General features: G+C 42.6%; 1 protein-coding gene across 1 annotated transcript in view; it reads left to right on the top strand.

Moving 5' to 3' along the window:
• SPATA16 (spermatogenesis associated 16) overlaps positions 1-20,485 on the top strand; it is a 126,781-nt gene that overhangs the window by 55,310 nt on the left and 50,986 nt on the right. The window contains exon 5 of the mRNA XM_014938797.1: positions 8,431-8,515. Within this exon, the coding sequence (XP_014794283.1) occupies positions 8,431-8,515 (85 nt within the window). The remainder of the gene's footprint in view (positions 1-8,430; positions 8,516-20,485) is intronic.

The following is a 20,485-nucleotide window of genomic DNA, read 5'->3' as shown; positions in this document are numbered from 1 at the left end:
CATTCTGACAGACTGAATCCAGAGTGGTTCCAAAAGCAGTGACTGTAGCAGTATTCAGAGTTTAGCCTAGTTTAACATAGTGTTATAGCAACTGTGCAGAGCTGCTTCTGCAGATTGTGTTAAACTAAGCTTAGCACTGCTTCTGTCATCTCACTGGAGTCACTGGTCTCAGTCGAACCCCACTAATGGTGCAGGATCGACTCTGCTCGTCGCAGACAGACCAGGGCACACAGTCAACTCAGTTGCAATTTCTGGAAATACAAATTTATTTTTTCTTAGCACAAGCTGTCATTTATTTCTGCCTTCTTTATGCACAAGAACAACGTCACTGTATTCCTTCTTCTGCTTTTAGGTACCCCTTGCCCTCCCACCCCCCTCGTTGAGTTATTGCAGAGCCCATTAAATACAGCCAGGATAGGGTGTGGGTATGTGCACGGTGTGGTTGTGAGCAGGACTGCTTGGCACAAGCAGGAAGCATAATCACACTGAGCTCAGCCTACCTATCAAGCTGACATCCCCTGAGATTTTGTCTCCGAGGAGGTACCAGGGAAAATTCTTCGGTTCAGAGGTTAGAGTGGGGTCTACTGTAATTTAAGCATCTCTCAAATTCCTCTGGGTGTAATTTTCACACTGCCCAGTATCAGGAGAATAAGCATACAAAGCAGTCCAAATGCAAGGGCGTCTGAATTAATGTAAGGAGTCTGATATGCCCGTATCTGCATCATTTCTGAATTTTGTCAGCTGCACAGCAGTTCCTTCGGGATAGCACTGTGATAGGATGCCACCACGTAGAGAGCAGCCTAAGGCCATTTGGCATTGTAAAGCAATCCTAGAAACACCACTGTGGGGTCACAGCATCTGCCAGTGATGAATTCCAAAGTGCTACAACCGCTTTCACTAAGATGTCAGCTAGTAAATATATTTCTTCTCTATTGGTATCCCTGATGTTAGGAGACTGCTCTTGACAAACACAGTAAAGATTTAAACCTCAGAAGGGAGAAAAACTATTTCAGTTGAAAGACTGTCTTGGCCCTTGAACAAATGGGCATAAATGCATTATATATAAATTTAGTCTGGAAGTTACCAGGAAGTTCTAGGCATTAGAAGGCGTTCAGGCTTCGGGTCAGCCTCCAATAGCAGCTACTGGAAGTACCCTGCCAAAGGACACATGGTCACAGCTGATAAAAGATCCCTCAATAACCAGGATGGAAAGTTCAGGAAAGGGTCCTGGGCTCATTTCTGCCACAAAACTGAGAAAATGCTCTTGGAGAAGGCTGAGGAGAACCCAACCTTTCGAGCAATATAAGGACTTCTGCTGTCCTAGGGAAGGATGAGATAAGAGACATGTATGTGCAAGGCGATGTATAAGCCACAGAAGAACCTGGGAGGTCCATACTATCTCGAAGGACAGAGCAGCCAAACCAGCAGACCTTGCTTTCAAGGACAAGAGTGCCAGGAAGGGAACACGCATCCAGGGGTGAGCCTCAAAGCTCCTGAAGTAAGAGGTATTGCAGCCTGGGCATCCTTTGAGCCACCAAACCCACAGGCTTTGACCCCACAGCTCCCTCCTACACATCCACAGCAGAAGGTCTAACCAGACAAGCAATAAGGCATGAAAGCCATTTTTCTTCTTACCTCTTTAGTGCAGGCTATTGCTGACACTGAATAGCCTTAAATCAGCAGCAAGGTGAAAATTTGTAATTTACAGAAAAAATATGGCTACCTATTTGCTTGGAAACTGGAGTTTTAAGTACAGAAGGGATTTTGCGCCTTTTTATCATTAAGTGTATAGCTCTCATCTTTTTGCTAATCAAAATGCTGTGCTGATTTAACAGTGTCACTGTGTTCTGTGAAAAAGCTTAAGATAGCTCTTTTATCACCAGCTAGAACACTAGTGACTTGAAATTAGTTGTATACATGTAGGGGAAAACAGACTGTCTGTCCCTCTGCCAGAACAAACAACTCATATTCATCTGACTGCACAGAGTAGGGGTAAGCAATACTTAAGGAGGAAGAAGTTTTAGCATCTTAATAGCTGTGATACGGCTGACTCAGCTTTTTGACATTCCCATTAAAAAAAAAAAAGTAATAATAATCTAGATAATCCCCATCAGCTGAAAAGCAAAGTAGGTCTGCAGGTGGTAAACCTCAGCCCTCTGTAAAAGTTCAGGTCTGCATCCCATTTTAGTCAGACTTGAAGAGGCAATGGCTGAAAGGTCAGTGAGTAATTTGAGTTAGTTTGTATGTCCAGTTTTGTTTTACAAAGCGTACAGTCGCACTAAGGGAAGGTGTATACATAATTGGGGTTAGGGACAGAAGCTGGAAGAGTCACCAGCTGACTGCCTCTTGCACACACCTGCATCTGTGCTACCTGTTTTCTCATGGAAAAACAGAGGAAAGTTTATATTCTCTCACTTATCCTAATTGTTTTATCCTGATTTCCTTAAACTAAAATAAACAAACAAAAAATACAATTCTATACCAAGGTAAAAAAAAAAAAAAAAAAGCCTGTTGTCATAGCCACAGACCCCCACATCACAGCAGTCACCACTGTGAGAAAGCTCATTGCAAAGGGAGTACACCTTGCCCAGAACTAAGAAAAAAATGTAATTTTGTTTTTCTCCCCCACACCCCCCCAGCCAAAGTGATCTGAGAGCTTCTCCTGGATGGTGGCCTCCATCTCCCCCAGAGCAATGCTATAGGAGTGCTTCATAAATCGGGTGTAGGAGAGCAGCTCTGACAAGTGCTGGGATCAGTCAAAGCCCAAAGGAAAGCCCACGTGGCCCATTATTTAATTTGCCACCAACATATGATGTTAGTCTGTGTCTAACATTACCGGCCGTTATTTCCGCACTGCACACATCATTCTTTATCACTTGAGATTGTCCAAGTGTCAAACAACAGCTTGCTCGGGCAGGTTCACAGCAGAGGCCAGAGGCAGCCTTCTGTGCTGGTTTTTCCATATCCCCTGCCAGAAGTAAGCTACGTCCCTCACTTAGGGAGCACAAGGCACAAAGAGATGCAAGAGAGCAGAGCAAACACCAGCTAGAGGCCACAACAAACGTGGACCACATCCCTCTGAAAGCTTCACTGCATCTCTATTAAAACCAGCTCATCCCAGTTATCCCATCCTTTCTCCAAAAGGTTGGACTATGAAGCCAACACAGGCACTGGGACCTCCTGCACCTCCTGGGATCTGTGCAGCACGTCCATGGTGACCCCAGGAGAGCCCAAGATCCTGCTGGGCTTAGCAACCTGTTTTCTTGGGTATCCCCTGTCATTTCAAAAGGCTTGTCCCTTCCCCATGCATTGCTCAGCTCACATTTGGAAAGCAATTTCTATGTCCATACATGACAGTTGCCATTAAATGAGAAACATTTGTTATCACTGAAAAGCAATCTCAATACAAGGCAGAAATGCAATCACAGGACAGAGAATAATAAATATAATAAATGCATTCTAAACACAGGTGCCATTTTCCTTGCAGGAAAATCATTTCTGCTTTCTAGCAATGGGCTACTGACCCAGAAACCCAGAAACTTCAGCAAAGACAGCAAGCCTACCCCTTCACTAACCTGGAAGGGTCTGGCAAGACAGAAGAGTTTTACAGCAGCTTCCAGGGCATTTAAGTTTCACTGGTGAAACGCTCAAAATTAAGTTTTAGCTAGACATCTGCAGCTATTTGCAACAGCAAGGGGTTTTGCATAGGTAACAGGGGTTCTCAGAATACTTTTTGCCCCATTTCAGGGCTAGTGTACATACAGGTAAATCCTGGCATTTGTAATTTCATTCCTGCTCAGTGTTCTGGAGTTCTGTTTATCTCCCATCATCTAATGGTTTCCAAGTGTGTCCACAACCTCAAAGTAATGAGTTTACAATTATTTAGGGTATATGGAGATGCTTAAAAATTAGCTGTTATTATTGTGTTCACTTTTCAAATAGGATAATTGCATTAAAATTACTACCTCCTATTTATTCCAGTTACAAACATTACTTCCCTTTTCTATTCTCAGAAGGAAATAAGAAGGTCAACCAAAAGAGAGCAGCAGTTTATTTTGTATCTCGTATCTCAGACTCAGTCCTATTGTATTAGAGATCTCAAATACTCGGTTGTCTGCATCAGGAATATTAAAATCCCTCTTAAAGTGAAAAAAATGAGGCACACTTACCCTTTCCCAGCGGTAGATCTACCCAGGACTGACATCACATGGCACTGGCTGAGGCCTTCCTTTAGTACCACTTACTGCAGATCCAGGTGAGATCACTTGAGGTAGGGAGTAAAGGTAATTTTCTGCCACTTATCAGCCTCCTGATCTTAGCAGCAATTGGGGCTGAATAGCGCAGAAGAGTGAAAGTTACTCTAATGTGCATAGGCTGTGATTATCCCTATGGCTCTGCCATCTGCAGAGAAATCCTCCTCTCCCCTTCAGGCCTTCTTCCCCTTCCCTGCAGCAAGGGGGGAGCAGGCAAGGCTGAGGGAGCTGACCTTGAGTCTTGCCCTTATGTGGTTTTTTTCTAGTACTCGCAGTGGTAAATGAACACACGAGCATTTAACAACAAGGCTAATTTCTTGTCATCTTTGGCAGCGTAACACTTTGGTGCATTCCAGAAAACTCTGCGTGTTGCTTAGACCCGGACCATCCATTTTCTTGTCACCCACTTATGGGGCTGCTGCGAAGGATTTGGCTGTGCAGGGGCTCTTAGTGTCAGCAGCTGTCAGGCAGCAAGAGCTGCCTTCCACTCTTTTATTACAAGTCCTGTGCCTGTCTGGAGATGGGCTGAGGGAGACAGTTTAGGATCTGTGGTGTGCTCTTCGCTCGCACGTCTAGAAATATATCTTATTGTTCTGCACCACCAAGTGGCTGGATTGAGCAGATATTGCAAGGCACCTTTGGATCCAGGCTTACTGAATTAACCCAGGTGGATTTAATTACGTTAGAGAAGTTCACACCAGCCCATACTGGCCCAAACTAGCAACTAGGGGAAAAAAAAAGCATTTTAAAATAAAGCCTCATGCTTTGAGAGAAGGAAGAGTCATATTGTCTCCGACATCCCCTAAGGTGTATTGTCAGAACTACTTCGGTTCGCATGGCAAACAGAGCACTGTGGTGGGCTGCACACCTGAAGCTCAGGCAAGTTCTTCAGTATTTCAAATGAGTAACTCAAAACTGGTGGATGGTTCTGTAAATATGAGGCCGATGTTTCTGAATATCACCTGAAGTGATAGTGTCAGAAGTAGAAAGAGAATGCACATATCTTTGTTATCGTTAGAGTTTGATCCCACTAGCCTTAAAAACTGTAAAAATAAAACGTGGCATTTCATCCAGAAAAATGCATTCCATGGTCTAAATGGGAGCTATTTTCACATTCTTTTGTACCATATGTTCCTTGTGCACAGGAAGGTTCAAAGCCGAACTCTTAAGTAGTCACTCAAGAGGTACAAGTCAGAGCTGGCCAACATCACTTGTCCAGCATCTCCACAGGACGTAGCCACCAGTCCCAACTGACCTGCACTGAACCCTTTTCCACCCAGTTCTTCACAAGCTCCCATTTCCCCAGGAGCTGTAACTGCAGGAGGTGGGAAGAAGGACTTCCTCTGGCCCATACATACTGCTGAAATGCTAATATGGGTTGTCTTTATACTATCCTAAGTCATATATAGTATGTATAATACACTAATATGATATACTTCATACAATGGGACCCTGGCTTTTAACTTCCCTAAATATGCCAATTTGTCCCTTGGTTTCTGAGTGTTCAGGTCCCGAAATATTTTTCATTGCCCAGCCCTGTAACTATTCAGATAGTGCCATTTCACCTATGTCCCTGCCTCTGGAAATTCATAGTTCCCTCTCACATGTGTCACTGTGGTTCTTTGAGCTGATCCTGGGAGCCCTTCAAAGAAGACTCTCTGACTTGGGAGCGTTTGGGGCAGGACACAGGCCATCCACATAGAACCTTAATGCTTGTGTTTCTTTTGAAAGTAGACATTTTTTAAGTCCCTCATAAGCCCCAAGGTCACAGTAGCAAGCGTAGGTCCTGACCTGTGTGTGCTCCCCGATGGCTGAGGAACTGAGAAGGAAAAATGTGATGGAGGCACTTGAAATGCTCAGAGGGGTTTTATGGATGTGCCTCACCATTCTTGATGTAATGCACAGCAGTACGGGAGAAATCTAGCAGGGATAAAAGCAGATGTTGAAAAACTAAACAGGAATGCTTCAGATGTAAGTGTGCTTCTGATTATTTAAAAAAAGAACAAATTAAGAAGGAAGAATACAGAGGAAAGGCATTTGTCTGGAGAGCAAGGATGCCTGGAGACCTCTGCTACGATCAGAGTGACATTGTGCTGAGACCACGGCGAAGAATTAGCAAAAGATTGTGCCAGGAGGACTCACACACCAAATTAGCAAATCAGTCAAATACGATCGCCCACATTTCACAGCTGATGCTGAGAAGCAGAGAAAGATGAAGCAACTTGTCTGAGAAGTGAGTCCAGATTTGCCCAGGGCTCTGTGGACATCTCCACCTATGAAAGCAGGTGGCAAAGCGCATCGTGGCTGTCTCTGTGTCACCTGATTGTGTTTGACCCACAGCACACACCGACAGGGTGTCACTCAGGGTTAAGGATTTGTTGGTTTTAATCTTGGAAATGACAGTGCTTGAGTGGTGATATATCTGTAGGAGCCCAAATTGTAAATGACCATTTACAAATGTCCTTTGACTCCAAAAACAAGGCTTTAGTGCTTGAGAATTGCTCTAAATTTAGATTGAAAGTCCCATTTTGATGAGGAGGCCACAGGAGGCCACCACTGCTTGTGTATGCTGGTTCCTAGCCAGCTATTGCCACTGTCACAGGAGCTGGAAGCTTTGTAGACCACCTCTAGTAGACCAAAAGGTACAGAATAATGTGACAGATTAATCTTTCCCCATTTTATGCCACGTGGTTATTTCCCTTTTGCACGTCAGGACACAGTGAACATCTTTCCCCAAAACCATCACCAACAGGCAGTTTGTGGCCAATCCCAGGTCAAGGAGCTAGTGCTGGCTGCTTCATCCTCTGCTTCATCCACAGGATCCATATGTCATTCCTGGGATTAAACCTTGGCACCATTTGGAGTCAATGCAAATTTTGCCAATGATTTTCAGGGCAATGAGGATTTCATCCTTTGTTCACCCCGTGCCGGCTGGGCTAACGATGTTCAATTAGAAACTGCTCTTTGTTCTAGTGCAGTCAAGAGGATTTTTGCCAATGATTTAAACGAGCATTGGATAAAGCTTATGGCTAAATCCAGTCCTTATGCAGAAATCCGTGGATCCTCCTGAATTGCTTTTCTCCCAGTGAAATTAGTGGGAGCTGTGTGAGAACATCTAAGGGAAGATTTAGTTCCTGTTTGTAACAATGTGTTACCTCCTGATACCGGGCCTGTTTTGAAATGTTTATTGTTAAATCCGTGTATTTTTGGTTATATCTCATTAAGAACATAATACTGCCTTGGAAAGTACATTCTAAAAGGGTATTACAGCAGGATTGGGATTACTGTTTGTGAGACACTTTTAACTAGGGGGAAATTTCAAATTCAATTTACAGTAATGTCAAAGCACAATTAATATATAGGCAATGATAAGGAGAACATGCAGAAGTACACATTGATAGCACTACATCAACAAATAAACTTTTGGTGCTAGTAATTAGGTACACAAGATTATTATATGTTTAATTGACTAAAGTGACAATTTGGAATTACATCTAGTCACATTTAATTGGATTTGGAATCTCTAGAGGAAAGGAAACGGAGTGCAGTGTAGAGAAGCAGCCATAAAAGCAAACTGATTTTCTAAAGTCTGTTAAGACTCTGCATTAATATCCATTGCACAATAGTTTCTTAATATCCTTCAGTCTAGAAAGAGTAATGCAATGATTGTCACAGACAGTGGGAGTACTAAAGCATACTCAATTAGGTAGCAAGATAGCTGATTACTTTTGGTTTAGGGATTTTTTTAAAGATATAGTTTAATCAAAGGTGAACTATGTCTGAGTTTGTTATAGACAAGTGATATTCTCAGACTACCAAGCTACAGGGCATTATATCTGTTGATGCTGTCCTGGAAGAAATGTACTTACACATAAGATATCTCACTGACAAATATTTTAAAGAAAAAAAAAAAAAAGAAAAGCCAGACTAAAATATTGTATAGTAGTCATTAAATATTTGCTCAGAGTAAAATATGGAAAAGCTATTAAAAGAAAACACAGGGTTTAGCTAAAAAATGTTTACTAAAGCTTGTCTTAAAGTTGGATAAAGACTGAGAGTTATGTGTAATCCTTTGATACAAACCTCATGTTACACTCTTTTAATACTACCTCCTTTGAATATTGCTATATACATCCTTCTCTCCCTGAACACTCATTTATTCTGCTTTTGTCATCAGGAGCGCCATGATTGCTGACTATATGTACTGGCTGACAGGAGGCACTGAGCAGCATACAAGCAAGCTCATCAAACTGTATTGGCAGGTAAAAATTGATAGCCCAATGAGGAAGGAGGTGCCCATCTCACTATTAAGACCAAAATGAAGGATTACTGCTTAAAAGACTGCCGACAAAGGTAGCTCTTGGGCATATCAATCAACAGGACACTATATAGTGCTACTGTATTTATAATGAACTAGATTTTCTTGGACTAATTTTAAGGGCAAAATTCAAGGTTGTTAACCCTTGGCTCATACTTCAATTTTATGGACTGCTATAAAATTTAATTCTGGATACTGTATAGTCCCCTAAGCTACTTTTTGTGAAGTCTTCCTACCTTAGTGACACTTTCCTTCTGCAATTTGCATGATACTAATCCTCTGACACCTTTCCAAACTCTTCAACCGGAAGGGGAGGAAAAAAAATGACTGTAACGAATGGTCTCAGAGGAATCTAAAGTGCTCTGTGAAGGATGGCTGGGTAAGACCCCAGTCTACAAAGATTGCTTCTGTGGGGACTAGACCGTTGACTTTAATGAGACTCATCTCTTGAGTGATACTTATTTCATATGGCTGTTCAGCCACATCAGCATGAATTCAAGTTTAAGAGTACCCCCCTCTGCCCCGAGGAGAGCTCTCACACAAACTTGGAGGTGATGGATAACAGATTCTTTGCTGGGAGCAGCTTGTTGTTGCTGGAGCTTGTCAAAAACAGTGGTGCCCCAGAGTTCACCTCCTCCCCAGTATCAACACAGTCAAAGTGCATTTCAGAGGGACTGCAGCATTTGGGTTCTCAGGCGGTGGAAGACTCTTCCACATTCCAGAGTGGACCTGGCCCTCAGGTCCTCCTTGTCTATGCGAGGAATTTAATGATACTAGGAACAATATATGTCCCTTGCAATAAAATTTCAGGGTCTGATTCTGATCTAATTTATTTTTGGGTTTATTCTGTGAGAACATCTATGACATCTGTACCTTATGTGTAGTGGTGCAAAATATGTCTGACACAAGCCAGAGTAATAACAATCAGAAACTGGTCTCTTACCTTCCATCACAAGGTAAACTCTTCCTTTTTAAAACTATTATTAGTTGCATTCTCATAGGTAAAATGGAATAAATCTCAGTCCTGGGAGCTGCTGAATTTCAGTACTGCTGTGAGTGCAAAGTGCATCTCATTCAGAGAATTACCCACTGGGCTAGTGTTTGCAGTGCCTGTGAACTTTCTTATATGCTTTCCAGCAGAGAATTTCTTCTGTACAGAACAGTTTGATTTTTTTCCCCACTGGGTCAGACTCGTTTAAAATCTTGAGTTCACAAATAGGTTTTATGAAGGGGTCATTTCTTCGAATGGAATGTCTTTTTCTGTCCCTTAACACTGGTATCCATTGACTTCCCTTCTTCATGTCATGGACATGAAGCTTCAAAGAATAAACCTTTAAAGGAGGAGCTGTCATAGCTGTTCTTTCCCCTGGTGGTTCAGACTGTCCTGCTATGTAGCAGGGCCGAAAAGGTGGCATGAAGGACAAGATTCATTGCAATGCCTCTTCACAGAGTCTAAATCAGAAGCTGTGGTTGGGCTAAGGTGGATACGAACCAGACCAAAAGTGGGGCTACTGAATCACCTCCAGCCGTTACCGTCATCATACAACATCAGCATCACCATCCAAAATTATTTTGGCCATGGTAGGACTCTGTTTCATCTCTGCTTCAGTCCGGAGCTTGCAGCTCTTTTTTTTTCCTGATGGAGAGTTCATGCGTGGGCCTCCCTGGACCCCCATGGTATCAAGAGCCACCACCATGCTGTTTGTGCCCCATTCCCACTCCTCCTCTGCCTTCCGCCTCAACCTGAGCGGCTGTCATCTTTGTCTGCAGCAGCTTTGAAATGTCAGTAGAGATCTAACCATTTGTTTGATCCCCCACCGCGCTTGATTTTCACTGGGAGACAGAGATTGCTCTGCAATTTTGTGCCTTTTGTGCATATGCCTTAGCGTGGGCTGGGCTAGGGATTCGGCGGTATCTATCTGCTGACACACAGGCACTGGAGGCAGCTGGGTGCCCAGTACCGCTCCCACTCAAGTTAATAGCTAGCACTTAAGAAACGCTGCTTGTGGAGACATATCCCCAGCACCAGTAACAACCTTTTCCTCCCCGAGCTGATGAGTTCTGTGCACTCAGCATCAGGGGTGACTTCAATGTCGTTAGAGCACACGGCAACAATTATGCAGGATGATGTAGCATGTGACACTGCACTGGAGAGACCACGGAGAGACCAACCCAGTACCGCTCCCACTCAAGTTAATAGCTAGCACTTAAGAAACGCTGCTTGTGGAGACATATCCCCAGCACCAGTAACAACCTTTTCCTCCCCGAGCTGATGAGTTCTGTGCACTCAGCATCAGGGGTGACTTCAATGTCGTTAGAGCACACGGCAACAATTATGCAGGATGATGTAGCATGTGACACTGCACTGGGACTTTCCACCACGGAGAGACCAAGCAGAGGTAAGCAGAGGTAACAATCTTTTTTTTTTTTTTGTTATTAATATTCTTTCTATTTCATGGTGTAAAGCTGAAAATAACTTGTCACGACTATCCATGCTCATGTGCCTTTGTAACCAAAGCAACAGCTATTGATGCACGCTTTTCTTGCTAACTACTCCTCTGCCCCAGAACTCGCTAGCGTTGGCTCACAACAGTGAGCAAAATTATCTGAGGAGGAAGGGAGTGGATGGTGAACAGGACGGTTTGTTTTTTCACTTCTGCAAAGAAAGGTTTTTAGATTAGCAATGTCACTCTCTGCTTTGATCAGCGGGTCACGTATATAATCTTACGGTGTGTCATTGACTACTTTTGTTTCTTCTTCTCGTAATTCTTTTAACTGCTGGAAACTTCTTCCTCACAGCCTGTCTTCTGCTTCTTTCATGGCTTCAAAATACTGTACAGACCACTCGAATCCTTCAGCTGATGTCTTCACTGAAAAAAATTCAGGCCCTTAATTCACATCTGCAAAGCTCTTTATTATTTATCCTGCTTCTAAATCACTGTTTTTTCTCTCCTGATCTATTCCTCATGCTCAGAGCACTCTTTATCTTGTATCTCCTTTGGTTTCCTTCTCCTGATTTAGTTTTATACTTTCCTTTGAACTTCTTCTATCCCTGACATCAACTGCCAGGAGTTCTCTTTCTTCAAAACTCTTCTTGAAACATCCTCAAATCGCCCCCCTCCTCGTTATTAACTTTTACATATTTCCTCTTCTTCAGCAGTAATCTGTTCCATGTGACCGTATCTCCTCTTAGGCACACTGCAAGGCTTGTTCTGTCAGATTGTTAAAGTAAGAAGGGCTCATATTGATGAATTATCTGACTTCCTGCATAAAAACACGACAGAATTGCACCCTTACTTTCCTGAGCTGGTGCCTAAAGAAGAAAGCAGTCAGGTTGTGAGAAAATTACCCAATCCCCATTTAAACAGCTTAATAAGAGAATACTTACCATAACCCATCTAAGAGATGATTTGTTGCATGCTTGTCCTCTTTTTCTCCCCAATTTACAGGCTGGGATCTTACTTGTCCACTCCAAACTCCCAGCAATTTATATTATGCATTCATCTCTGAAAGCTGAAAGAACCTTTGGTACTTGTTATCTTCTCCGTGTATATGTACCTATGGATCATGATCAAGGCAACTTTAAATATTCTTTTTGATTAGCTTTTTGATTAGCTTTCTTTGATTATCCCCTTTAAAGTAAATCATCTATTTCTGGATCTTCTGTACAGTGATATGTAATATCTAATGCCCTGTGTTGGTTTTGAATATTAATACCCGCCTTCCATTACACTCTGAGATAAAGGTATAATGCTGATGAGAGGTGAAAAGGTAATTTGCAATAGATAATATTATTCAGTAAGTTGGGCCTTCTTCTCTGTTCAAACATTTTATTCCATGGATTGAAAATATACATTCCAAGTTAACATATAATCAAATGGATGGGATTTTTTTTTCAGAACCCACCACAGAATATGCACCAGATGATTTGTGTATTGGCTGTTAAATTAAGAACAGGAGAGTTAGAGTTCATCACAATAAATAATAATGTGAAAGTTATTTATCATAGATATCTTCAGAGTGGTAGCAGCAAGACAAAGTTTAAACTTACTTATTACTGCAGTCAGGTACGTTCCCCAGCATTTATTGTCAGCAATGCAATTTCTCAGCTGTAATAGCAAAACAAACAACAGACTTGAGATATTTAATCCTATAGGAGGAGTCCCTCTCCAAACTGTCCAGTTTTACTCACACCCTTGTAAACTATTTCCTCTGGCTAAAAACTGTGCAATATAAACCAGATATTTCATTCCATGAGTAAAAATACATCACATCCACCCTACAATGTCAAAAATGCCCAACGTTGTCAAAGATGAACTTTGCAACTATCTTCAAAGTCACAGCCTGATTCCAGCAGTATCTGGCACAAACATCTTAGTATAAAGTGCCTTCATTACCTAATTTATAAACATCTCATGCTTAACTCATTAGCACACCACAAAATTAATTGCTTTTATTATTCCATTGTGAAAAGCGTGTGGCCTATTTTATATCAAAGGTTCAACTCCAGCGTCCATTATGCACTTATGTCCAAAGTCATTCCCATCCAGCCGAAGTCTCACACTAAGTGCCACTGTGCCGGCCATGCAAGCAGAAACTGTCAGAGAACTTCTAGAGAAACAAACAGAGCCCCAGAAAGGCATTTCAAAGCTTGTAGGTTCATATTCCTGCCCTTCTGTAACCATCTGCACTAAAAGCCTTTAATTCTATAACATAGCCAATGTTTATTTGCCACAGCTCCAATGGAGACCTTTAATTTCCATTGAAGCAAACTGGGCTTTTAGCTTTGTTATGGTTTGAGAAAACCCATAACAACCTCTTGTCATTTAGACAATTATTTTATCACCCGATGACCCCTCCCCACCCGGAAAGGGGAATCGGGCAACACAAAGAAACACAGGGTTGAAATATAAATAGATTTAGTAGACTAAGACTAAATAATTAACAATAATACTAAAGAACCAGTAATAATCCCAATACTGATACAAGATGTACAAGAATTATACCCAGCCCATTCTATCAGGGGGAAGCTGTGCACTCCCAGCAGGGACAGCAAATGGCGGACACTGCCAGCGCAATGGCTTCAGGAGGAAGGGAAGGCCTCAAGGCTCCGGCACCAGGGCAAGCGGTTGTCTGGACCTGCCACCATCAAGGGAGAGAGAGCTATGAAGCAAACTTTTCTAATTTGTATTGACTGTGACGTTCATGGTATGAAATAATCCTGTTGGCCAGCCTGGATCAAAGGCCCAGGCCTTGCTCCTCCTTGTCCCTGGGCCTGGCAAGGCTCGAAAACACTAAGACCTTGAATCCCACAGAGCCTGGCTGGCTATGAAGTAAATATTTTCATCAATTCAGACACTAGAGTCTTCTAAAAGTGCAATTTTCCCCAGCATTAGAAGAAAAGTTAGTCTTGTGTCCCTCAACCCAGGACAAGCTTTAATTCCAGTTGAACCCCAGTGTTCTGGCCAAGATCGCAGCCATCATGGAGCTGCTCTTAGCACATTGAAAACCACCAGCTCTGCCACTGCTGCGCACGGAGCTCTCGGACTTGGGTTTCTGAGTGTATTTCTGTCAGCTAAACTCAACATCAGGGAGAAAGCTTCCAGCAAGCAGCACGTGTGTTGGCTTGGCATGGAGGTTTTGGCTATTGAGATATTTGCTTTCTGCTCTCTCGCTGCTGTTATGAACATCAGGTGCTTCCATCTCAAACAATTCGGCCTGAGGGGAGCGCAGAGCAATACACACACCTCACAATAAAGCCAACAATCACCCAGCCCTGCAAGGTGGTGGAGCACCCACAGTGCAGTGATGGGCACTGTCAACTCTGTTAGAACTCAGCTTTATCTCACACCTCATGGGGTGATGATCCAAGGCAAGAAAGTTGAAAGCAAAAAGCTCTTGGTAGCCAGAACCTCTTCTGTGGTCCCAGCCGGTGACCAGGGCCGTCAGTGGTCCTGTGTGCTCATGCTTGCCCCGTGTCCTGCTGTGGAACGTGAGGTTTCCAAGCTGGCAAGGGCAGGGATGTTTTGCAATCCTCCTAATGGAATGACTGATAGGAGCTGACAGGCAGCCTCCCTGGGCAGCCTGGCCATCATATCACCGAGCAAATGTGTCTTTCTCATTAATTCCTGAGGCTGTTTTAGCAGATCATGCTGTGCCACGCTTCGCTGCAGAAAAGTCCATTCTTCAATCAAATCTGGGGGAAAATCCCATTGAGATCAATGGGTATTGTGGGTACAGGCAGACCTAAGAGCCTAATATCTGTAAGTCTATGTTGTCTCAGAGGTCTGTGGAACCTGTTGCTGCTTTAAGCACTAATTATTGAATTTTCTCGTGTCAGAAAAGAGATAACATTTCTCTTACCTCTCTTCATAAAAACTAGTAGTCAATCTTCCCTTTTCTGGATCCATGGCCATTTTGAAGGACAACACTTGCCTTGAAGCACTGAGCTTTTCATTTTCTGGTGGAAAACTGGGATGTAATTATTTTCTTCATCCTGCACTTCAAACGAACAAAAAGATTTTGGCCCATAAGCAGGAAGATCAGTTCATTCTGATGACATTTCACTGGTATCCAGATGCAGCTTCTGACCAGTTCAGGGGTTTCTTATGTTCTCATTGCATCGTGGCTGAAGCAACTGGTTAAAATTAAAATTATTAACATTTTTTTAGGGTGGAATGGGCCTTTTCCTACGTATGCCATTTCAGGGATTCAGACCAGTCTGGATTTGGAATACATTATTTGTAACACATAACTCAGCTGCAAAAATCAGCTTCCTTCTGCTGTCAGGTACACCAGTGAAAATATGGAGTAATTGAAAACCGGATTGAGAAGGCAAATAAAATAACGTAACAGAGAGCTACCATGTTGATACTGATTTGGGAGCTTTTTATTGCTGATGTTATTGCTGATATTTCCATTCCAGAAACAATTCTACCTGTACAAAACCAAGGAATTTAACATTTTTCTTGTATTCTTTCTTCTTTAATAATATCTACCTCCACATATTCTCTAGCTACTTCTATTTTTCTGGTACCAGATCATTCATGGTAGAATAAGGGTTGCTTGAATCATACTTATATTTACATGCTAAGCGAAGTTATTAATTTAAATGTCACAATTATTAAAACAGATGGATTAATTGTCTCTAATTTCAGGAAAGATGGATTTCTTTTATATTAGCTGAATGTAATAGGCAACACATACCTTGCTGTAGTTGGTAGCTGTGGAAATCCCAATATGAAGCGAAATACCAACCCAATTAGGATTTTAACTGTTAGCAGAGGCCCATAAATCATGTCTCAAAGATGCTCAACAGGAACAACCTGGCCAGCAAAGCTCCAGACCATTTAAAAAACCCTACAGGGCAGCTCAAAAGCAGTGTGCATGTTTCCCAAGTAGAATTTTCAATTCATTCTGGCTTTTACTGGGTTGCAAAGCAGAGCTTACAAAGGAAACCTGAGAAATCGCTGGAGAAAACCGGCCATTTTGTGCTGTTCTCAAGCCCTTATTGTTCCCTCGAGTTGCAAAGGTCCTTACGAAGTTACACATTCGTTATCGTCTTCCCTTTCTTTGTATAACATCTCCTTTCTTCGGGGAGATGAAGCTACAGGCAGAGGTTTGTGCTGTTCCCAGGATCATTACTGGTTACCTGGCTTTCCAGCTGCACATCTGCTCATGAAGAACTACAGAGGACATCACACAAAAAGAGATAAAGTCAGTTTTCAGAAACATCTCTATATACAGTCAACTTGTCTTCTACTAAATTAGCAGCCATTCAGCCACATAAAGTAGTTTGCTATTGCAATGACTCAGGCATGATTTTTCGCTGCCCCTTTGAAAAGTGCTGTCCATTTTACAGGCTAACCACATCAGTCACCATCTCTGGCTGTCTGATTCATCTCTTCACATTTAAGTCAAGTTCTCAAAAGCTGTTGAGCTCAGTGCTAGGAAGGACTGACATTTCCTTCAGTTAGTTTCTGCATTTTAGTTTCCTTTTTTTTTGTCTTTCCTCTTTTTGGGGCTGAAAGCCCTGAAAAGCCCCTACAGCAAGCATCCCACATTTCTCTCAGGGGTATTTCCTTGCCAGGGTCACTCTGTGTCTCTCAAGCACTTGTCTGAGTCACCAGATGGATGCAGCATCCTGGTGTTGGCCAGTGGGTCTGACTATATTCACCTAAAGCACTCGGTGATGCTCAACCTTTATCTCTGCCTCTCAGAGTTAAGATGGCTCTCTGATCCCAGACTACTAAAGCTGTTCAACTGAGCACAGTTTATAATCCCCTTTCACACAAAAAACCCTGCAGTTTAAACTGTGACAGGTTCCTGACATAGCAGGAACCATGTGGAGCTGACCCAACACCTGCCCAGGGCTTGTGTTGGCGAAGGGTCCTGCTGCTCAGAGCAGTCACAGGGCATTTCTCATCATGAAAACTCTCTTATCCTTAAGAAAGGAGCAATATCAACAAAACTGGCTAAAAATCTGTGGTTTTGGACAACAGCTTCACTTAGAATTATTGGCCAGTCCTTCATTTAGAGGATAATTGGCCTGTTCATGGGGACAGTTCTTTGATATCTGCATCCTCTACCTCACTGCCTCGTTGCAGATCTGTGTCTGCCTCTGTTGCCACGTCAAGGAACTGTGTCTGCACCAAAGCTAGCCAGGTGGTCAAGAGCCATGGTCGTCACACTGACTATCCATAGGACCTCAGCTCGCTCCGCTGGACCAGCTCTCCTGGCATCACAGCATCCCAAGGAGACACAAAGCCCCAGTAGGGGCAGGAGTAGGTGGCCCACGAGCCACCTCCGCAGGGAGGCTTGGGGCTGGACCTGCCGCCTGGAGCAGACACACAGGGTGGCTACTGATGGCAACAAACCCTCATTCAATCAGTGACAGCATCTCACCTCGTTGATGCTCTGGATCAGCCCTGCAAAGCACATAAAACCTTCATTTCTTTGGTCCTACTAGGGATGCTCCACCACAGCAAAGAAACACTGAAATCCTTCCCATTTGCCCCTGTGCTGGGAAGAAATGGTAAGATTCTTGGTTGGTAGGAAGTGACACAGGAGCTGAGGTCCTCCCACGGCACTCTCCATGCACCCGAGTTTGTGAGACCAGGGGCAGAGGACAGCTTGTGGGCAGAGGGGTTCCCCGAAGTAGAGCTGTATTTCCCCATTCCTGCTCAGTCCCCACTTTTCCACCTGCTGGCATCACGGACAGGGAGTTTCAAGGAGTTTCAAGAGCAGCCTCCAGCTTTTTCCATACTCTGTGTATTCCGGGGTTTTTCTTTAATAAGTAGCGATCTCTTTGGAAGGGTATAAAGCACGGATTTCTTTTCTTCCGAAACATAAAGAGGTACTTACTGGAGTATCAAAGAGATACTTGAAGCTTAAGGTAACCCATCTGCAATACGTCTGCCCGTCGGAAGTCAGCGGAACACGCGGATCTATCGCTGTGGTGCTCTGCAAATCTGCCTGCAGAATACACTGCATACAAAATAACTCGCAGAGACTTAAATACGTTAATAACTTAAGAACCTAAATAAGCTGATATTTGATGTGACCTACATTAATGGGGAGGCATTACACGGCAGATAAGCAGAAAGTTCTCCTCTATTGTATGGTACATGATTTATTCATGCGGTAAACATATTGAGAAAAGGATATGCTCTGGCATTCTGTCTACTTATTTTTCCCTGCAGAAAAAAAAATAAATATATATATATATATAAATGATGTAAGAAGATCATGCTGGTGAGAAGATATTCATATCACAACAGCAACAGACTTAGTGGCAGGGCTGCCAGCTACTTCTTTATGGTTGGGAAGATATAGAGAAAAGCGCATAGGTCTCACCGCAGTGCACCCATAATTCTAACTACCCGCCTAAGAGTGGAAGCAGTTCATAGAAGAGGCTAACGGCTTTACCCTGACTGATATCGTTGTATTAATAAAAATCATCAATAAAAGCATCAATTCCCGCTGCACTGTAAATGAGACAGTGGCTGAGTGTGCACTGCGGCTGCGAGATAAGGCACTAGAAAGATATCTAAATTTTTGGCTAATTCTAGATGTCAAGATAATTGGATTTTCCAAATTAAACCTTTCTGTAGTTAAAGAGGATTAAGGTTAGGGACTGTAGCAGGGAAAACTACTGTCACTGTTGCTGATACAGTGCCATTTTTCTTCTTCTATGTCTGCTCTAAGCAGGCAAAATGGCAAGAGCTTCATAAAAATGTTTAAGTAGTTATATCATTTGCCATCAAAAGTTGGCACAGAAAAACTTTGTTTCTTGTGCATCTACCTATTCATTTTATGAGCTCTTAACAGAATTTTAGTGCGTATTGAAGGGACAATATAAGATTGTTTAGGCTAAAAAGTCTTTTATTAAGAAGTCTGTGAAATACAACATTACTTGATACGGTAGAATGCAAGGATATTGCAGAGTCAAGGTGCTCAGAGAAGAGCAGTATGTGGTGTTAGGTCAAATATCTGTTTAAAACCTTGATCAAAATAGACTTTGTCATTTAGGAATGTCTTTTGGCTTTTTAATTGTCATAACAGCAATATAATCCCTCAAACCTTGTGAACGCTTGTGTTTCATGAAAGAATTAACTGCTATTTTAATAGAAGTGCTGACAATATAAATACCCCTTGAGATACTTTGTCTCCAGATGGTTTCTCTGCAGACTTTCTCTGATTCCCCACACTTCCAAAACAGAGATATAAACCTCCTGACATAGCAGAGCGTGAGTCAGTCCCATAACTACAAAAAGATGTTCCCTATCATCAGATTACTCTGCAACTGCTTCTTGAGACAGTTCTTGCATCTTCACTGAAGGGATAGATTTTGTCCACTGCCGAGGTAAACCATCACATTCAATGGACTTAAGTTTATCACAGTCCTTAGATTGTTGTACATTGTTAAAGGAGCTCTCTCTTACACGTTAAGGTCATTTCAAGGACTCCACTTTTCCTACCTCTGCTGGAACTGAAGGCTGGAGTGTAGCACCATGTGACAGGACACCACTGCAGAGCTCATTTGCAAGATACGCACAAAAATTCCACTTTCTTTATCATCATTATCAGTTTAGCTGCTGCCTCCATACTCATGAAAGAGCCCAACACTTCTTCCACTCTGAGTCCAGAACAGCACCGTCTTCCCTGACATATCTGAAAGAACATTGCAGACGGGATCCTTCAGATGGAAAGGCACCAAAACTCATGCAAATGGGAAAAAAACCAGTCGTCCTGTCCTCTCTCCTATGACTATTTTGAAATTCCATTGAAGCCCTTGAAATCCTCTCCACAGGGTGACTGTATCTTGAGTAGCTGCACGACAAATGATGTCCAGTCAACCACGTTTCCTGGACATGTTGGCAGATATTCATCCACGGACACGTACTTCAGTGCATAAGGGCTTAAGGAGAAAAATCCTTAGGGATTTCATCATATAAAGTTTTCTCCTCCAAAGTTTTTATGTGCTAAATTTTTATATCCTTTAAGACTTTACCCCATAAAAATCCAAGAGGATAATAAACCAAATAACATCTATGTCCAGGGTCAGTAGCTTGGGGGGGGAAGAAAATGCTCTTGGGTAATAATAATACCTTCAGTAGCGGTATTGACTGGAAGCTACAGATCTATTCTTTTCCCTGTTGGCTGACATTTTACCATTATTGCCCTCTGAGCTAGTCACTATTTGCCCGCTGTGCAGAGTAGCCACGGGTCCATGGCGATGCACAGATATTATAGGCATGACTTTGAGCTGTTCTTGAGGATGACAAAGCCACACAAAAGTGAACTTTGCAGGCAAAATACAGAGCCTCTCATGTTTTCATCTTGCTGCCTCGCTCCATGTATTTTAAATCTGAAGTGTATGGATACACCAAAAAATACATTCATACGCTCGTAT

The sequence above is a fragment of the Calidris pugnax genome, unplaced genomic scaffold (assembly GCF_001431845.1).
Source record: "Calidris pugnax isolate Ruff unplaced genomic scaffold, ASM143184v1 scaffold52, whole genome shotgun sequence".
Lineage (NCBI taxonomy): Eukaryota > Metazoa > Chordata > Aves > Charadriiformes > Scolopacidae > Calidris > Calidris pugnax.
Note: the sequence above shows the minus strand (reverse complement) of the source record. Positions and strands in the feature narration are given on the sequence as shown.